General features: G+C 45.2%; 1 protein-coding gene across 1 annotated transcript; it reads right to left on the bottom strand.

The window, feature by feature from the left end:
• Nucleotides 1–4864: 4864 nt before the first annotated feature.
• CHGB (chromogranin B) lies at nt 4865–17946 on the bottom strand (the record flags this gene model as incomplete). Its single annotated transcript, XM_081255697.1, has 5 exons — nt 4865–4958; nt 5758–7454; nt 12371–12464; nt 13160–13206; nt 17898–17946. 5 exons carry the CDS (start codon nt 17944–17946, stop codon nt 4875–4877), a joined length of 1971 nt encoding a protein of 656 aa, XP_081111823.1. The 3' UTR covers nt 4865–4874.
• Between the last annotated feature and the right edge of the window lie 1897 nt (nt 17947–19843).

The following is a 19843-nucleotide window of genomic DNA, read 5'->3' as shown; positions in this document are numbered from 1 at the left end:
TTTTTTTTTTTTTTTTTTTTTTTTGATGGTACACGGGCCTCTCACTGTTGTGGCCTCTCCCGTTGCGGAGCACAGGCTCCGGACGCGCAGGCCCAGCGGCCACGGCCCATGGGCCCAGCCGCTCTGCGGCATGCGGGATCCTCCCGGACCGGGGCACGAACCCACGTCCCCTGCATCAAAAGGCAGACTCTCAACCACTGCGCCACCAGGGAAGCCCCGGATGTATAAATTTTGAGTCTGGCACTGACAGGCTTTTGAGCTAACAGTTCTCAGCCTACAGTGAAGAAATAAACAACTTTGGGGCAGATATACAGAGGTCATCTTTGGCTCATTTATATAACACTAGGTGATCTCACCCCATTTTGAGGCTTTATACACCATCTTTGTGATGGTGACTCCCACACTGTGTCTTTAGCCGCCCTCTTCCTTGAGCTCCAGGCCCATACACCCTACTCAACACTTCCACTGGGTGTCTAGTCACATCTCAAACTTAACAAATCCCAACCTGAGTTCCACATACCTCCCCTCTAAGCCAGTCCCTCCTGCAACCTTCCCCACCTCCCCTCTTCCCAGTTGCTCAGGACTGAAACCTTGGAATCATCTTTGATGCCTCTCTTTCCCTCCTGCCACACCAAATCCATCGGCCCTCCCTGCCATCTGCCTCCAAAATAGATCCTGAGTGTGACTACTTTCTCCCACCCCCAGTGCCACCACCCTGGTCCAAGCCATCACAATGACCCGCCAGGATGTTTTGCAGTGGCCTCCTTGCTGGTTTCTGTGTTTCTGCCCTCACTTCCCCTACAGCCTTCTCTCAACCCAGCAGCCGCAGTGTTTTTATCATGTAAAGCAAATCATGTCAGTCCTCCAGAGAACTCTCCAAGAGCTAAAGCCAAAGTCCTTACCAGGACCTACAAAGCCCTGCATGATCTGGACCCTTCCACCCTCTCTACCCTCATCCCCTATGACTGGCCCCCATGCTGCCTGCTTGTTCTTCTTCAAACGTGCCAACCACATTCCTGTTTCAGGGCCTTTGCATCTGCTGTTCCCTCCGCCTGAAGTGTCCCCCAGGTGTCCATGTGGCTCATCCTGCTTCCTTTTGGTCTTCACTTTCTCATTGAGGCCTGTTATGTGTCCAAGTGACTAGCTCCTGAGCTAAAAATACTAATTGTTGCATTTAGTTAATTATTTAGCACCTGAGATCTCCCAATTATACATATGTTACAATGGTATGTTGTGGATTTTCATTTTGTAATGATAGGACGCTTTCTCCCCTCCTGTCCCATCACTTGATAAAATATTAGAGACTGTGACAATTAAATACTCAAGTAAGAAAAGAAAACTGTAAAATAACTATAGATGGCTGCCTCTGCAGAAGGATTTGGGAGGAGGCGGGCAGAGGCCATTTGTTTCTCATTATATCAGGTACATAGGGTGCCCTAACAAAGTACCACACCGGGGTGACTTAAAACAGAAATTTATTTCACAATTCTAGGGGCCAGAAGTTCCAAATCAGGGTGTCAGCAGGGCCACACTCCCCCTGACAGTTCTAGGGGGGAATCCTTCCTAGCCTCTTCCAGCTTCTGATGACCCCAGGCGTTTCTTGGCTGGTGGCAGCATAACTCCAGTCTCTGCCACTGTCTTCACATGGACTTCTTCCCTGTATGTCTGTCTTCACATGGCATTCTTCTCTGTATGTGTCTGTATCTAAATTTCCCTCTTCCTATTGGATATGGGCCCACCCTAATGAGCCCATCGTAACTATTACAGATCGCATCTGCAGAAGCTCTGTTTCCAGATAAGGTCATGTTCACAGGTGCCAGGGATTAGGACTTCAACATATCATTTTGAGGCACACAATTCAACTCATAACACTCACTCAATGTTTTGCCATCAACATATATTATTTTGATTAAAGAGGGAAAAGACAGTGACCCGGTTAGTCCTTGACTCCTTCTCAAAGAGATGGTGGCACCCAGAGGTCCTAACTGCACTCTGCTGGGCACTATGGCTCAGGTGGGATTCTCTTGGATGTCTCCTGCAACCTAGATAGGTCATTCGTGCCTGCACATTCCCCTGCCCTGAAGTGTCAGCAAAGTAAGATGAAAAGCTGTGCTGGAGCACAGGGCCTCACCAGGCAGTGGGCCAGGAGGAAGCTGTGTGAACCATTTCCAAGCCTGGGGCACCATGCAGAGCTGTGCTCCATCTGCCAGCAGCTTCTCCTCATGAGCAGTGCCGTGTGTGTGTGTGTGTGTGTGTGTGTGTGTGTGTGTGTGTGTGTGTGTGTGTGTGTGTGTGTGTGTGTGTGTGTGTGTGTGTGTGTGTGTGTGTGTGTGTGTGTGTGTGTGTGTGTGTGTGTGTGTGTGTGTGTGTGTGTGTGTGTGTGTGTGTGTGTGTGTGTGTGTGTGTGTGTGTGTGTGTGTGTGTGTGTGTGTGTGTGTGTGTGTGTGACTCGCCAGGCTGGCATTTGATGCATTGCAGTGTTTCTCTCATCCAGTAAGTAAATCCCTATTCATTTTGGGCCCCTTGAATTCTCTTTATTTAGGAAATGATTTTGTTTTCTACTGGACTGCAGTAGAGAAGGGGAGAGACATATTGCGTTGCATGTATTGCAACGTGTTAAGCATTTCCCAGTATCTTCTGTCAAGACACAGTAACACAAGAGATTATAACTGCAGTGTATTACAACGTGTGGTTACATTATTTACCATAAGACGAGTTTGAGCCTGCCGTTGAATGGTTTCTTAGGTTGGGCTTTCCCAGAAGCAATCCCTGAGATGAGAAGTTGAGGACAATCAGTTTATCTGGGAGGTGATCCCAGGAAACACCAGTAGGGTCACCAGTAGGAGCAGGACAGGGAGGTAAAGAGAGCCCATAAAGGGTGCACTAGAGAGCAGGCCACCTGGGGCACCTGGGGCTCAATCCCCCGGGGAGTTCTAGGAGGCACAGAATATGCGGCTCAGAGTTAATCCACCTGAGGGGTGCGGGAGCGGGCCTGCTTGTTATGGGTTGAATTTTGCCCCCAGAAAAAGGTATGTTGAAGTTCCAACCCCTAGTTCCTCCAAATGTGACCTTATTTGGAAATAGGATTGATGCAGAGGTAATTACTCATCCTGGAGTAGGGTGGGCCCTTCATCCAACACGACCGGTATCTTTAGAAAAAGAACATTGTGTGAAGAGGAGAGGGTCATAGAAAGAAGATGGTCATGAGAAGATGGAGGCAGAGATTGGAATGATGGTGCCACAAGCCAAGGAATGCCTGGGGCCACCAGCAGCTGGAAGAGGCAGGAAGGACATTCCTCTACTGACTTTGGAGGGAGTGTAGCCCTGCCAACACCTTAATTTTGAGCTTCTGGCCTCCAGAACTGTGAGAGAGTAAATTTCTGTTGTTTTAAACTACCCAGTTTGTGGTACTTTGTTATGGCAGCCCCCAGAAACCGGAACGATATTTGTATCCTAACTCCTTGTCCCACGAGGACTGCCTCCAGCAGCCACGACCCCTAGCACTTCCCACTCGCCTTTGGGAGCAGCCCGTCATGATCCCATGGCTGGAAAAAATACCTAGAGAGACAATAAGCAGCCTTTTAGAAGTGTGTGTGTGCCCAGATTTAGAACACTTTTCTGTCAGATTCATCACACTGATTCATCGCACTGGCTTGCTCTCCATATGACAAACTGACACCCTCCTGGAGAAGTATGTCACCAAGAGTTAACCTGACCAGAATCTGGCTAAATTATCACAGGCAAGTCTTAACTTAGTGAAGAGGAGGAGAACCAGGCCTTCCAGATGAATAAAAGTCATGGGTGATGCCCGGAGGACAACTCTTTACCTGAACTGCCAAAACAGGAGTAATCAACCAAGTAGAAGCCACCATCTGTGAGGAATGAAATGCCAAGTAAAAGAAGGGAGAAGGGCTACTGTCCGTTGGTCTTGCTGTGAGAAGCTGCAGCCATAAAAATGGTAGCAGCCACTGTTTCCTGCACCATTGCCTCACACTGGGCACTACTCCGAGTGTTTTGCTTAAATTCAGTCATCCTCACCAACAACCCAATGGAACAGATATCCTTGTTTTACTGATGAATCTGAGGCCCAGAGAGGGAAAGTAACTTGCCCAAAGTCACACAGTTACTTAGAGTCAGAGCCCTGCCTCTGAAAGCGCAGGCTTTCTCTAGTTGCCGTGAGTGGGGGCTACTCTTCGTTGCGGTGCGCAGGCTTCTCATTGTGGTGGCTTCTCTTGTTGTGGAGCACGGGCTCTAGGCGCACGAGCTCAGTCGTTGTGGCGCATGGGCTTAGTTGCTCCGCGGCATGTGGGATCTTCCTGGACCAGGGCTCGAACCTGCGTCCCCTGCCTTGGCAGGTGGATTCTTAACCACTGCGCCACCAGGGAAGCCCCCTCCACATTCTTTGATTTCAGATGTTTGCTCTTTTCCTTTTTTTTTTTTTTGTTTCTGTATCCAAACACCAACCAACCAAACAATCTTAGTGCTATATTTTAGAATTTACTTTGAAGAATGGATCTAAAAATCACACTCCTCCCTATTAGCCCAAAGGAAGCTGAGAACATGACACTTTTGGCCTCAGGTGAATCTTTTATTACTTCAAACTGAGACATTTTTTCAAGGACAGTAGCACAGTCATTGTCACAAGCATGTTAATATATCTATTATTTGAAAAAGAATATGCTACAAGTCATGCTATTCATATTTTCAATAACATTCTGGCAAAAATGAAGGACATTTCCAATCGTGTCAAACATTTGATGAACAGTAAATTCTACCTTCTGCCTTTGGGTAAATGAATGGGGTCTTTCAGTGAAGTGGTGGAAAACAGATCATGTGAGGCTGCTTTTAAAATTTGCCCTTTGCTCCAATGACCATCAGCCCCTTCGGTTACCACTGAATTTCTCAGCTATTTTCTGTAGTTCCAAATCCATCGCAGCCAAGTTTTCAAGTTCTTTTTCCTAGAAAATACAGAAAAGTAGAGGCATGAGGTCCCAGATCAATTTAGTTCTTTGCAGTTTTAGGGAGTATGAACAGAAAGGGGAATTTTTGATATGTTAGAGGCTCTAGGAGATACCCGACATCAGTGGTTTTCAAAGTGTGGTTCCTTGACCAGCAGCATCAGTATCACCAGGGAACTCGTCAGAAATACAGGTTCTTGGGCCCCACCTGGGACCTACCTACTGAATCAGAAACTCTAAGGCTAGAAATCCCACATGATTCTGAGGCACATTCAAGCCTGAGAAGCACCAACCTACATAATCAATATTGGGGGGAAAAAACATTGTTAAGGAAGGTAAAGCTCTGGTAATGTTACTTCTCCTACACGTAGATGTCTGACTGTTCTAGGCCAAGAGATGACAGAGATAGAACTAAGCAACGAACTTCTGTATCACCTGTTCTTTTCTACCCTGGGAAATAGTGATGAAAAGCCAAATGACCAAGGAGAAGACACTAGACCAGTGGTTTTCAACCTCGGCTGAACATTGAAACCACTGGGGAGCTTTAGAACATCCTGATGCAGCCGAGGTTGAGAAGCACTGCAGCACTGCAGTGGGAGGAAGTGGACAGGGCTGTGGACAATGGCTAGATGCCAGGTGGAAATCAAACCCAGAGGCTGTCTCCGCTCCGTTACTAGGCGTACAGTCCCATGGTGATTAATTCCCATCCGTATCTCCCCATAGTATCAGATAGTCTTGTATATAACATATTAAAATTAACCACCTGAAGTTAGTTTTAAGCAAAAGCCCCACGCCATACCTCTTCCTCCGTCAGAGCTCCTTGGCCGGCCCTCTCCTCTTCATTTTCTGCTGCGTGGCGACGGCGTATCTGCTCCTCCGAGCCATAGAAGTCCGGGAACTCAGCTGACTTCTTCCTGTAGTGAAGGAGCCGGTCCAGTTCGGCCACTCTGTCATACTGCCTTTTCAGATCCAGTTTGGGGGCCAGGTTTCTCTTCTCATACCCCCAGTTTACATCCTCCTCAAAGGGCTTTTTCTCCCACCAGTCATAGCTGTATTCTGGGAAGAAATTCTTCTCATTCAGGGTCAGCCCGTTCTCCTCTTCACCCTCAAGAGAATTGTCATCCATGTGGTCTTTTCTCTCAAACCGGCTGCTCTTCCACTGGGGAGGGTCGTCGTACGGACCCACGAGCTCCGCTAACCTCTCCTTGTCGGTGATGCGATGGGGAGCGTACTGTTTGCCTCGAAGCCTAGCTCCTTCCCTGTTCTCTTCGGCGTCTTGCGGGTCCCCCCGCTGCGGCCACTTCCCTCGGGCTCCCTCCTCACCCCTTTGCTCATCATAGTCGAGGTAATCTCGCAACTCGCCTGGAGGATGCCGTCTCGCCTTGTCCGTCTGGCTTTCCCGAACACGGTGGTGCGCTTCACCCAAGAACCGTTTCTCTTCCGTCTGGTGCAGAGTGGGGTAGGCTCCCGGGTCCCCTCCCCGGGCTCTGTGGCGGGTCCCCCCCTCCTGGCCTCTCTCTTCCTCGCTCTCCTCGTCACGGCCGTGCGCCACGCCATGCGGCTCTAGGCTGAGGCCTTTTCTCCCGTCCTCCTGCTCTGGGCTCTCCTCACTGCCAGGCCTGGGAGCCCGGTGCTCTTCACTTCCTTTGCCCCCATATCGTGCCCCCTCCGGGTCCCCGGGAGCCCCGGCAGCCAGGTGACTCCGCACTTCCTCCCCGTATTCGGCTTCTTCCTCCGAAGGCCTGGAGAGGGCTGGATGGCGGGCTCTCTTTTCCCCTGAGCCGCCTGTGCCCACGTGCGGCTCCTCCCGGGAGTACCCCCTTCCCTCAGCGGGAGGACTCCCTTCCTGAGAGGACCTGTCGGGCCTGCTCCTCCCGTGGTGGTGTCTTGGCCTCGAGCGTCGCTTGTCCGCCTCGGGGCTGACATCCTCCTCGCTCTCCTCAGGTCCTTCCCGGCGCTCGGGGTGGCTTTGCGGCTCTCGGGGCCCATTCTCCTGGCTCCCGGTCTCCTCTCCGCTCTCCTGGCTGCTCCTCTCCCGGCTGTGCGACTTCTCCAGGCCCCCCGCGGACTGCGGACCGTATCTGGACGCTGACTCGTCTTTCTTAGCTGGAGTCTGGTTTCTGTGGCTGGGAAGGGCAGTTTGCGCCTCTCCTGCCCCTCCAGGGTGTCTCTCCTCACGGCCGTCTTCCACACGCTCCCTCTTCTGATATTTCTCCGCCTCTTCTTCCTCCCTGTCGTGTCCATTGTTCTTCTCAGAATGGCGTGTCTTTGCTTCTTTGGCCACTTGGCTGCCTTGGGACTCGCCTGCCCGCTCTCGGCTGTGCCCACCGCCCTCTGTGTCTGTCACTGTCTGGCCTTGGGCGTCCCCCTCCCCTGCGTCCTCCCTACTGGAGGTCCTGGGGGCTTCTGAGGCATCAGCTGGGCCTCTTAACAATCTCACTTCAAACCTTGTGTTTTCATTTTCACTTTTCTCTTCATCTTTGAGCTGTTTTCCACCTATAATGAAAATAGAAAAGAGTAAGTATCACTTCAGAATTGTTTGTGGTTCAGTAAGCACAGCCTCAGTGATCACTACAAATCCTAAAGATCCTGAAAGTCCTTGGGTAATTTTTTAAGTTAATAAAGAATATACTCAGATTACTTTTAAAAGAAATGGTATGGGGACTTCCCTGGTGGTCCAGCGGTTAAGACTCCACACTCTCAGTGCAGGGGGCCAGGGTTCGATCCCTGGTCAGGGAACTAGATCCCGCCTGCTGCAACCAAGATCCCGCATGCTGCAACTAAGATCCAGCGCAGCCAGATAAATAAATAAATATTTTAAAAAAGAAAGAAAGAAATGGTATGAAAACTCCTTAGCTGTGTTTAAATCTGATAATAAATTCTCTGCATATTTATTTTTTCATAACACCCAACAAGCATCTTTCAATGACCAAATTGAAATCCAAATATAGGTTTATAAAATACTAGAATTTAGAACCAGAAGACACCTTAGAATTTGTCTATTTCAGCCTCCCCTTTTTGTGGACAGAGACACTGAGGCTCAGAGAGGTGTAATTCAGGACCATTATTTCCATGTTTGCTCTAAGTAGGGGTTTAAAAGTTAGCATTGTGTAAATGGTTCCCACTAGAATCCAGCTCAATGAAGTTAAATGCCCAAAATGGGAAATATCAGATTCAACCAAGGATTAAAAATTTTGTGTTAGTTTATCAGACTTTTATTATCCAATCAACTGTGTAGATGCAACTTAGCAGTGAGTGACAATAAAACTTAGTAATTGGTGATAAGCAGGGTGTTTGTTTCTTCCCTGAGAAAACTGCACAGCAGTGGAAAGGACCATGTCCTTCCCTCATTCAGGTCCCATCCACCCCACATGTTCTCAAATGTTGAGAATGAACTTCAGTAAACTGAGTTATCTTTGTATTGCACAAATCAACACTAGACAGTATAACCAACATTTTAATTGAATGCTATTTTTTCTCATCTTTTCTAAATGTTGACAGCATCTTCACTAAATCCTCCTTAACTCAAGGGCATCCTGTGAAAGAAGATATGCGGTTGACACTGTCTGAGTTGTTAGCTGGGAGGGCTTGGATTTCAACTGATGTCACTGAGTTCATATAGAACACCTGAAGCCAAGGCTGCTCACAGCTCTAGGCTGACGTCTGCGCCATCCATGGTGGGGGCCGCCAAACCTTTGTGGCTACTGAGGACTTGAAATGTGGCTGGTCCAGACTGAGACATGTTGTAAATGTAAGAAACCACCAGATTTCAGACTTCAGATGAAAAACAAGAATGTAAAATGTCTCAAATTTTCATATTGATATGTTGGAATGATGATATTTTGGATGTATAAGGTAATATATATTATAAACATATTGTAGGTACAAATTATATATTGAATAAAATAAATTGGACAAAATTAAATGTATTATTAAAATTAATTTCACCTGTCTCTTTTTACTTTTTTAGTGTGGCTACTGGAAAATTTGAAATTATATTTGTGGTTCACATGATATTTCTATTGAATGGCTCTTGATGAGTCATTTTGAACTGATATTTGCAAAACAGAAAAAATTGGTCTGTTTTGTAAAAATGTCCAGGAAATAGCAGACAGTCTATTCGTCTCTGCTTAAAAGCCCAGCCTGGCATGATCATATGTTCATGTTTTATGAGGCAACTGAAATGTCCCTGACCTTTCACACCCAGACACCTGAGGGCTGGCCCTTCACCGGTGCCTTTGCCTTTTAAGAGCCAGTTGTGGTGTGTGCAGCACTGAGGCACGGCTGACCAGGTATGCACAGGTAAGCAGGGAGGCTTTGAGCAGATACTGATGTCATCCAGACAGAATCTCAGCTTCCCGAGGCAGAGGCTGTGTGGCCCCTTTCCTACTGCCTGCTGGTCAAGAAGAGAAGTATTTTTATTTTTTCCAGGTTAAATGTATGCTGCTTGTAGTAGCTTGCCTGAGGCTTAGCACTTCCTCCTAAATTGAGCTTTAAGTCCCCTCAGGTGAGATCTCAGGAGGGCTGTGATCAGCAGCATACAGTCTTGTCAATCTGTAAAACCAAGGTGTGAAGCTCACTCTTACTTCAAGTAAAAAGGGGAAAATGCACCTTCCATCCCTAACTATCATGTTGCCAGAGATGACCAGATCAAAGAGATTCTTATACCTGTTAAGAAATTGGACTATGAATTCCCTAAGGTCTCTTCAAGCCATGAAACAATGATTCTTCCCTGCTCCCCAAATGTTTGTTTGCTCAGTAAGCGTGTGCTCACTCCAGAGATGTGCTGGAGAGAGTGGGAGTGGAGACAGAGATGGGCTGGGGATGGGAGGGAGGCTACGTGAAGGAATTCATCCAACTTGTTGGCAGAAAGATCCACCAGTCCTGTGATCAGCATAAGACATTTCAGCATGAGAGAGAAAACCAGAATAGGACAGAAGCTTTGTCGCCTGCCAAATCAGTAAACAAAGGATGTCCTGGCCATCTAGGCACTGCAGCCACACCTAACTGTGTACCCAGAGGGGATTCAGGATGGAAAAAAACAAGATAATTAAGATTCGTATCAAAGGAATGACTTCAATAAGCCCAGACTCCTGCATCTTCCCATACATAGAAAAGTGCTAAATTCCTTAACTTAAGATGTCTGGTTTTCTTTAATTAACAGTAATATTTTGATGTTCTGACTATCTGGTTTTTTATTGCAAGAATGCCTGTATATCCTGGCTCCTCCCTTACCTCTTCAAAACAGTCCCTCAGACTGTGTCTGAGAGGTTGTCCCCTGGAATGTATGTCCATGGAATAAAATATAAATCTCAAATTTTAGGTTGTGCTTCTTTTTTTTTTTTTTTCAGTCGACAGAAGTTATGAACTGGTAGCCCAAAGGTGAATTCTATTTGGCCTAAATAACATTTTTAGTAAATTTGAACTCAGAGGCAATAGTTAAATACTAGGAGATATTGCTTAGATATCCAAATTTTAAATTATTTTGAAAAATCCCAAGATCTGGTAACAGAATCTATATTTCTCTCACAATGGGTTTCAAGCTGAGAAAAACCTATTCCTCCTTAGAAGGGGCATGTATCCTCCAGTTCGTGAGTCACTTCCTGTCCTGTTTTATTCCTTTCTCTTATGTGTTTGTCTGGCCCTAGCTGGTGTTTGAGTCTGCAACCCCGGAGGAGCTCAAATCTCCCTGATCTCAGTATTTAATGGCTCTCTGGGTATGATGTCTCCAAGGTCCTGATAGACATGGGTCATTTGATTTTGACCAGTTTTCCTGGGGCTCTCTCAAGAGACTCAAAAGACCCCAGGGCACAATCAGTGATGAGCAGAGGCTAGACTCCTATCTGAGAGCTAAGAATCTGATCTTGGCAGTTAGCAAAGCCCTACAATCAACAACTCTTCCTAAGCAATCTTGGTTCTTTGATGACCTAGTATGACAGACCCAAAAATTCTGCATCCATCTGGTAAACAAAGAAAGGGGAAGGGAGATAACGAGATGGGTTTGCCCAAAGGAGCAGCATTTAGTCCCTGCCTGGAGACCCACCCTGCTCTCACTCATTCCCTGCAATGGCTAATAAGCTCATTCTAACAAGCTCATTCCTGTAATTGCTGGAAAAGAAAGTTGGGGAGAAATTCTGAAAGAGGCATGTAGGCTGGGAGTGGTAGAGAAGCTTCCTTCCACTGTGCATGGGTCTCCTACAGTCTCAGGCCCCCACACCTACTTTGGTTATCCTGAAGCCCCCAATAGTGGATTGAGTCCCCCCAGGTTACTCTTTTGGCTAGTCACTCATACTTGTTATAATTTTATGCATGGGCCTCATGTGCAGCAACAGGAAGAGAGTATTATCTTGCAATAGGAGATTTTGAAGGTGAAAAGAAAAAAGAAAATCCACTGTTCTCAGCCTGACTAAAAATTTAAAAGCAGAGAAAGGTGTTGAAGAGAACAGAGCTTTTCGGATTTGTCTGAATCAGTTTGACTTCATGCTAAAAGAGATGCATAGTTTTTGTTTTTGTTTTGGCCATGCTGTGCAGCATGCAGGATCTTAGTTCCCCAACCAGGGATCGAACCCATGCCCCCTGCACTGAGAGCACAGAGTCTTAACCACTGGACTGCCAGGGAAGTCCCAGAGATGCATAGTTTTGTAAAATTTACCTCTTCATGTCAACTTCCAATGGATACTGCTCGTATCACTGTTCAAATTTTGTTTTCAACATAAGCTGTTTTGTATAGAGGAACATTCCAGTCTAGACCCAGAAGACCATTGCTCTGACTCCTTGGATGCTCTAAGTCTACCCCCATCCCTTCCAGTTCTCAGGCCGGGAACTCCTGATACCATTTGGTAGTACCTCTCATTCTAACAAGCCATGTATTAAAATGGCTTAACCAATCTGTCATGTAAACAGGCCAGAAGTTTCCCAGTCACCTTTCCAAGCTTCTAACTCCTCACTGTCAGAAGAGTAGGAGGTAAAGAGAAGAATAATTTCTGTCTCCTATCCTTTCATCTTCCATTGCTTCCAGAACACTTCGCCTCCCCGTCTAATCACAAACGAGCACTTCCCGTACCTCCCTCCACCCAAATGAAAGCCTGTTTTAAAATTCCAAACTCTCAAACCAAGGAATTTAAGAACTATATAGACAGCTCACAGACTATCATTGACTTCAACTCCCTCATTTTACTTTGAGGAAATAAACCCAGAGAGGCAAGGGGTCTTCCCCATGGTAACACGGCTATTAAGTGGCAGAGCAGGGTTTGGAAGCCATAGGTTATCTCCCCAGATACTGATCTAGCCTGTAGTCTTCCCACTGCATCATGCCTCTGGTTCATACGGAGGTAAAGTGGAAGGCGAAACAGAGGGAGCAAGAGAAAGAACTACTCAAGGGACAAAGGTCTCCTGCAGTGGAGGATACTTACTATTCTTCAGGACTTGTCGGCACTCAGGGGTGATGGGTGGAGTGTTGGACTTCGACAAGGCATTTGAGAGGACCTCGATGATGCAGCGAGTCACCTAGGGGGAAACCAGAAAGCAGGCTGGCAAAGCTGGTATCACTGGAATGCCCGACTACTTAAGCCAGAGCTGCTGTCAAGAGAGGCTTGGCTATGTGACCTGTACCGATGCAGACACCTTGGGTCAGGAATGTAGACTTACATATAGGACTGTAATGAAACCTCCCAGGCCTCCCCACAGAGCAATGCAAGAAGGCACTGGGTCAAGACTATCCAGAGAAGAGAAATAAACACCCATTTCTGAACAGATTCAAAGGAAAACAGTGTGATGACAGCTATCCTCAGGGGCACTAAGACATCCAGGAAGGAGGTAAAAGCCCAGGGCAGGAGGGACATCACTCGCTCCCATTTCCTCATTGTTGTTTGTCTATTTTTGGTTTTTATTTTGTTTAGTTGGATGAGATAGGGGATGAGAGAATCCAGAGTCTAGATATAAGTCTGGATTCCAGACTTCCATTTCAACTTACCATTTCTTTTTTTTTTTTTTTTTTTTTTGCTGTACGCGGGCCTCTCACTGCTGTGGCCTCTCCCGTTGCGGAGCACAGGCTCCGGACACACAGGCTCCACGGCCATGGCTCGCGGGCCCAGCCGCTGCGCGGCATGTGGGATCTTCCGGGATAGGGGCACGAACCCGTGTCCCCTGCATCGGCAGGCGGACTCTCAACCACTGCGCCACCAGGGAAGCCCTCAACTTACCATTTCTTCACTGTGGTTCCTGATGTCCACTGGCAAAGAACTGACAGCTTTGAAAGAAAAAGAGAATGGGAAGTGAGTTGATTTTGGGAAGCTGTGTGTCCCCAAACTCACAAAATCACCCCACCCCCAGCATGTTACTTGGAGGGAGGGTCAAAGGCAGAGCTGAGCAGAGTGGAGATCGTTGGGGATGTCTACCCCAGGGACCACAATTGCCCCAGTTGCACACACACACACGCACACATGCACACGCGCACACACAGCTGTTTCCCCTAGCAATGTCATAAACATGATCTGAAAATGAATGCTATCTTATATCCAATATAAATCAAATCCACACAAGGGGAGCTTCTGGGATACTGGCAATGTTCTGTTTTTGATCTGGGTGCTGATTACACAGGTGTGCTTAAGGAGGGAAAAATTCAGTAAGCTGTATACTTATGATCTATATGCAGTTTTCTGTACATATATTATATGTCAATAAAAAGTTTAAAACAAGCCTAGTTTAAATGAAACCGGAGTGCCCTCCTCAACCCTTCTGCCTACTCAAAATGGGTAAAGATCTGTGATTCCCTTTGCCTTTTCCTGTCCCCAAGAAAATATTCTCCCTGAAACTCACTTCCTTTACAAAAATGTGGTTATGATTATCTTATATAATTAATTACCTCGTTTTACTCCCAAGCCTTTTCTTGGACAAGCACGCTTATGTGTCTGTATCAGTGTTGTTTCCCTTCCCCCATGTTGTCTGCAGCCATGTAAAAAATATGGGAGGTATCTAATTTTACCAGGACATCGTCGGGTCTGCAATATCATATGCAAATAGGTGTTTAATGGATGGTTCATGAGGATATTGCAAAAAGATAAATTTTAATTTATTTAAATTAAATTTCATGAGATTCTGTTTATTTTAAACCAGTGATTGAAGTGATTGAAGTGCCTTTGTCATCTTAGGAAATGCTTCAGGGGTGTTTTTAATTTTACAGTGCTTTTTTTCCTTTTGCAAAGTTGCTTTGATTCTTTTATCTTTCACTTTGACTTTGTTTTTTCTAAGCCCTTTCCACTGGAGAAGCTCAAAGCATTTACATATAGGCCCATCTCTACAGTTCTCCTGACACTCCCTAGAGGAGAAACTGCTATTATGGCTGGAGAGCTCAGTGCAGAAGATTCTTCCAGGTCTCTGAGACAAGTGAAGAGCTACTTGGAGCAAGAGCAAAACTCTCAGACATCAGAGATGGAAGCTGATCAAATGTTGTTTCTTATTACCAGCAACCTGACCTTTCCTCCCCAAATATTTGTTTTCCAATCTCTTTACCTCCTCCCAATCAATTACATATCATAGGGCTCAATCTAGAAATAAAACTCCTATTTCATTTGCTCACCTTACTGAATTTTCCTTTTCAAAGCACAACCTGGGATCTACTTCAATTGTTTCAATAGGCCCAAAGTTATGCAGCATGTTAAAATCATTGGTAAAATATTTAAGAAGCGATTAACAAGGTATGACCCCACTATCTTCCTGAAATGTAGTTCAGACAAGATCTGGATGGCCACCTTTGGTACTCAGGGTCCAATATGCTGGGCCATTATTTTATCCCCAAATGGCTGTTATTTGAGAACATTCCCACTTTGGCACTTATTCTTCCCACCTGAGATCTGTAAAATGCTCTGAAAAGAAATAACTGAGAGAATTACTTCTGTCATAAACTAGAAAGTGCCTTTTAAAATTCTAGCTTTACTAAGCTTTCTTTGGTAAATGCAGTTTCTTGCTAATAACTTTTCTTTTTCCACAAATGTTTAATAGGTATTATTAACTACTGATATTGCTAAAGTAGTAACAGTCATCTGATTTGAGGGGAGAGGAATATTTTTCTTTTGTGACTCTAAACAATTTGTAGCTCATGTTTTTTTTTGTTTTTGTTTTTGTTTTTTTTTGCGGTACGCGGGCCTCTCACCGCTGTGGCCTCTCCCGCCGCGGAGCACAGGCTCCAGATGCACAGGCTCAGTGGCCGTAGCTCACGGGCCCAGCCGCTCCGCGGCATGCGGGATCCTCCTGGACCGGGGCACGAACCCACGTCCCCTGCATCGGTAGGCGAACTCTCAACCACTGCACCACCAGGGAAGCCCTCATGTTTGTTTTTACAGAACAATCCTGTTTCCTAATTGAGGCTCTTCAGACATCTTTTTGATGGAAAGGAACTAAGGTCTCCTTATGAAAGCATATTATGCATCTAGTGAGACATCTAAGTTTCATTGTATTTCTTCCAATAGAATCTGTGGCAGCAAAGTGATAACCGAATGTATCTTGATACCTCTAAAGTAGTTTAACTTATTTTTGTAAAAGTTAACATTAAGGGTGCACAAAAGAAAATCCAATAATTGTGATAAAAGTGAAGTAGTCAAATGGCAGAAAAATTTTCAAATAATATCATATGATAAATCTGAGAATAACTTCCAAAGTATTAATATTCCATAAGACTACCAAACTAAGGTTTCATCCCAGAATGAAAATACAGCTGTAAAATAACATGGTACGCAAACTGTTTTTTTTTTTTTTTTTTGGCTGCTTTGGGTCTTTGTTGCTGCGCGCAGGCTTTCTCTAGCTGTGGCAAGCGGGGGCTACTCTTCGTTGCGGTGTGCAGGCTTCTCATTGTGGTGGCTTCTCCTGAGAAGCACGGGCTCTAGGCACATGGGCTTCAGTAGTCGTGGCACACGGGCTCAGTAGTTGTGGCTCAAGGGCTCTAGAGCGCAGGCTCAGTAGTTGTGGCACACGGGCTTAGTTGCTCCATGGCATGTGGGATCTTCCTGGACCAGGGATCGAACCTGTGTCCCCTGCATTGGCAGGCGGATTCTTAACCACTGCACCACCAGGGAAGTCCCCGCTAACGTTTTTGAATGCAGAAACCATCTTACCTAGTATATATGAATAGCATGTAGCTTCTTCACTCATATTAATTTTTAGAGTGAACAACTCCTGTAGAAAGGTGTAGATCTCCCTTCAGAAACTCATAATGGTAGGAAATGAGCCAGATGGTTTCTGCAGGTTTCCTGTGATTTTGCTAAAGAACAAACTCTGCTTGAAGGCTACCATGTCTAATATCCAAGCATTTGGGGGAGGTGGGAATGGGGAATGACTGCTAATGCATATGGAGTTCCTTTCTACCATGATGAAAATGTTCTGAAAAGTGATAATCTGTGAATGTACTAAAAATCACTGAATTATGTACTTTAAAAGTATGGATTTTATGGTGTGTGAATTATAGCTCAGTAAAAAAATTTTTTTTAAAGAATATAATATCTTGATTTTAGTTGCTGTTAAAATATAAACCCTTCTTAAAATATTATCTTGCATAAGAGCCATAAATATTTTACCACTATAGTTAAATAAGCCTTATAAATGACATTGTTTTTGTGGTCTATAGCACAATGTATAGCACAGATTTAGCTTGTTAAGCAATTCCTTTCTGAAAATATTTTTGACCAGGAAGGACTCTAAACGTTCATTTGGTTTCCTTTAATTAAATCGAGAACATTTATAGGCAATTTGTAAGAGTGACAAGAATTTTAGAAAATTCTGAATGTATGTAGTTTGCAATAAAATAAATTACCAGTGGCTTTCATTTTCTCTTTGGGATCCCGTAATTGCTGTCAATGAAACCCTCATATTCATGGATGGCAATGCCTCAACTCTAATTAGGAATCTCAATCTCAGATAAGAACAATATTCTATGAGGTCATTAAGACAGCTAAAAGAACCCCTCCAATTTAATCTGGTGGTGGCATATTTACTTCTCAATGGACTCATGGATTTTATTTCAACACACACACACACATACACACTTTTTCCTCAAATCTCCAAAGACCATTTCTTTGAGATTCAGAGTAGTTTGAAAGATCAATCCCACAATTTTCCACACATAAAGAGGCACTGTCAAATATCTACTACTTAAAATTGTATCTTCCCAAATTGACTAAAACGATTTTTTTTTTACTACTCTAAAAATATTTTTCGTGCTTATTTTATACTCATTATTTTTCTGGAATACAAAGGTCAAAATATTTCTTGCAGTTTCCATTTATAACTTAAAGATGGATTAACTTGAATGTGAAATTACCTCTCCCCAGAGGCAGAAATACAAAATACAGAAAAATATTACACTAAACCTGTGCATACATATACCTGAACACACATATATGAATGTGTTAAGAAAAAAGATATATCTTATCTATATATATACATAAGAGACTTACTTTTATCTAATCATGTTTAAATAATAAAATAATAAAATAAATTATACAGTTGCCAACTAATATAATACATGTTCTCCTGTCTCTCCGTGGTCATCTGGTTTTAAAAAGCCAAACAAGCACTTAATTACAGGTACAGAATAAGACTATAACAGCATCTCTCTAAACAGGTAAAGAGGCTGTGACATTTTAGAAGTGAGCACAAAATGTGGGGTTTCCTTGGAGGCGCGGGCACGTCTTCTTTATATCTATTAAAACAGACTCTTTTGGTTGGGCTAGGAAGCTCTCTGGCTTTTTCCAAGTCAGACGTTGGGGCGGGGAGTTGAAGGGAAATACCCAGGGAAGAGAAGAAAGTAAGAACCTCAAGCAAGAGGGAGACACCATCCACTCAACCCTCCCCGTCTCCCAGTATCCGCCAGTCAGGATGCCCAGAGCGGCCGGAGAGGCAGAGGCTGGCGCTGTCCGCGGTGCTGAACGTCCCATAGTGCCCACTCACCCGCCATCATCGTGGCTCCCAGGAGGCCGAGAAGCACCACAGGCTGCATGGCCCGGCTCGCCGGAATCTGCGCAGAAGAGGGCTGCGGCTGGCGGTGAGCAGACGTGGACGGAAGGCGAGATGAAGATACGCCGGGAAAATAGCCTTGTATCCTGGTCCCCGCGGTGTGGCGCGGTTGGCGCAGGCCCCGCTCTTTTAAAGAGCAAGCCGGGGCCGCAGGGCCGGGAGGGGCGGGCACCCAGGAGGCGGCGCCCCCTCGCTCAGCCCTGACGTCATGAGGCGGCCCCGGGGCGGTGGCGCAAGTAGGCAGAAATTTACGCCAGTCCAGTCGCCTTGGTGCTCGGGGTCTTGAGCGGGGGTGGGGAGTTAGGCAGAAGAAGGGGTGGAAGGGTGAGGGGAGGTAGTTAAAATGAGTCGGGGGGAGAGGAGCCAGGTCCTGCTTAGATTGTTCAAGCCTATTTCTCATCTCCCCCGCACCGCCCCACCCCCCAACCTCCATATCTAGAAACATGTGTTTGAGGCTGTGTATGTCTTTTCACTGTTGTCAGTTGGTCGACAGCCAGTTCCTACATTCAGACTTACTTTTCTTTTTTCTCATTATTTTATAAACCTTTTATAATTTCAGATCACCATGTACGGGGAGGGGGGGGTGGGAAGCCTTTGGGTAGATTTCTCAGGATTTCTCTCAAATCAGGATGACAGAGGAAATCAATATTTTCCTTAGGAAACAGGGCTTTAGAATAAACATGGTATGAGATAGGGGTATAGTCACTCTTTTTTTTAAAACCCTGTCATCACCTAATTGTTCTGGGAATTTTTTTTTCCTGAAATGACCATATTTCCCACCTGCTCTGTAGTTTAACTTTGAAAAAAACCTGGAGTCCATATGTGTATGGGTATGTTTCTGGACTGTTCTAGAATATCAGTCCATTCCATTTTGGTGGTCTATTTGTTTATCCTTGGAGCAGTACCATACTTTCTCTATCACCATAGCTTTTAAATAAATCTTGATATCTGGTGGAAAAGGTCTTCTCACCTTGTTTTTCTTTGGGATGTTATTGGTTATTCTTGGCCCTTTGCATTTTCATATAAATTTTAGAATCAGTTTTCAATTTTCATGAAAAAGCTCTGAGGATTTTGATAGGAATTGCATCAACTCTATAGATCAATTTGGTAACAGCTGACATTTTTAATCTGTGGATCAATTTGGGAACAGATGACACCTTTACAAGAGTGGGCTGACCTAGCTTTTTGATTGCTGATGTTGTTCTGGATATAATTTTATCTCAAGTTGTACAGAATACTATTACTATAGGAAAAGAAAAGAAGCCATAGGGAAGAACATTTCTCAGGAATGCTCTCAAGGAGGAATTAAGGAGGAAAGCATATCTCCCTTAGGAACCAGGGTTCAGAAAAAAACATAGCTTTGCACATGGCTCCTGAAGTAGGTAATCCATCAGGACCCAGCCAGGAAAATGAAACTACCAGAGGGAATTTAATACAGGAACTAATACTCAAGGATTAGAAAAGCTGAAAAACAAATAGGAGAAAATGAGGAGACCCAGAGACTGTTAACTGCAGGCAGCTGCTACGCCCCGAGGGAATGGTGATAGGGTAAAGAAAGGATGTATCTTCACTGGACCCCAGAAACATGGACCGCCTGGTAGGAGTGGGAAGCTTTATAAGCTACAAAGGCCATGGGGCCATGGAGGAAGGGAGCTAGAACCACAGAAGAGAAGCAGCCACGGCTAGAGATGCATCTCCTTCCTCCCAAGAAGAGAAAGGGGGATAAAAACCCTGACTTCTCCTTTCTTTCAGTGCAAGTACCTCTTAGTGGCTGAACATACTTGGGAAAGACTGACAGGGAAGACTGTAAAATTTAGTTTGCAAGAGCCAGTCTCTCCAGCAATACAGAACGGAGGAAGGAATCAGGAAGCAAACAGACC

This window comes from Mesoplodon bidens (genome assembly GCF_964165515.1).
Source record: "Mesoplodon bidens genome assembly, chromosome: 15".
Classification (NCBI taxonomy): domain Eukaryota; kingdom Metazoa; phylum Chordata; class Mammalia; order Artiodactyla; family Ziphiidae; genus Mesoplodon; species Mesoplodon bidens.
Note: the sequence above shows the minus strand (reverse complement) of the source record. Positions and strands in the feature narration are given on the sequence as shown.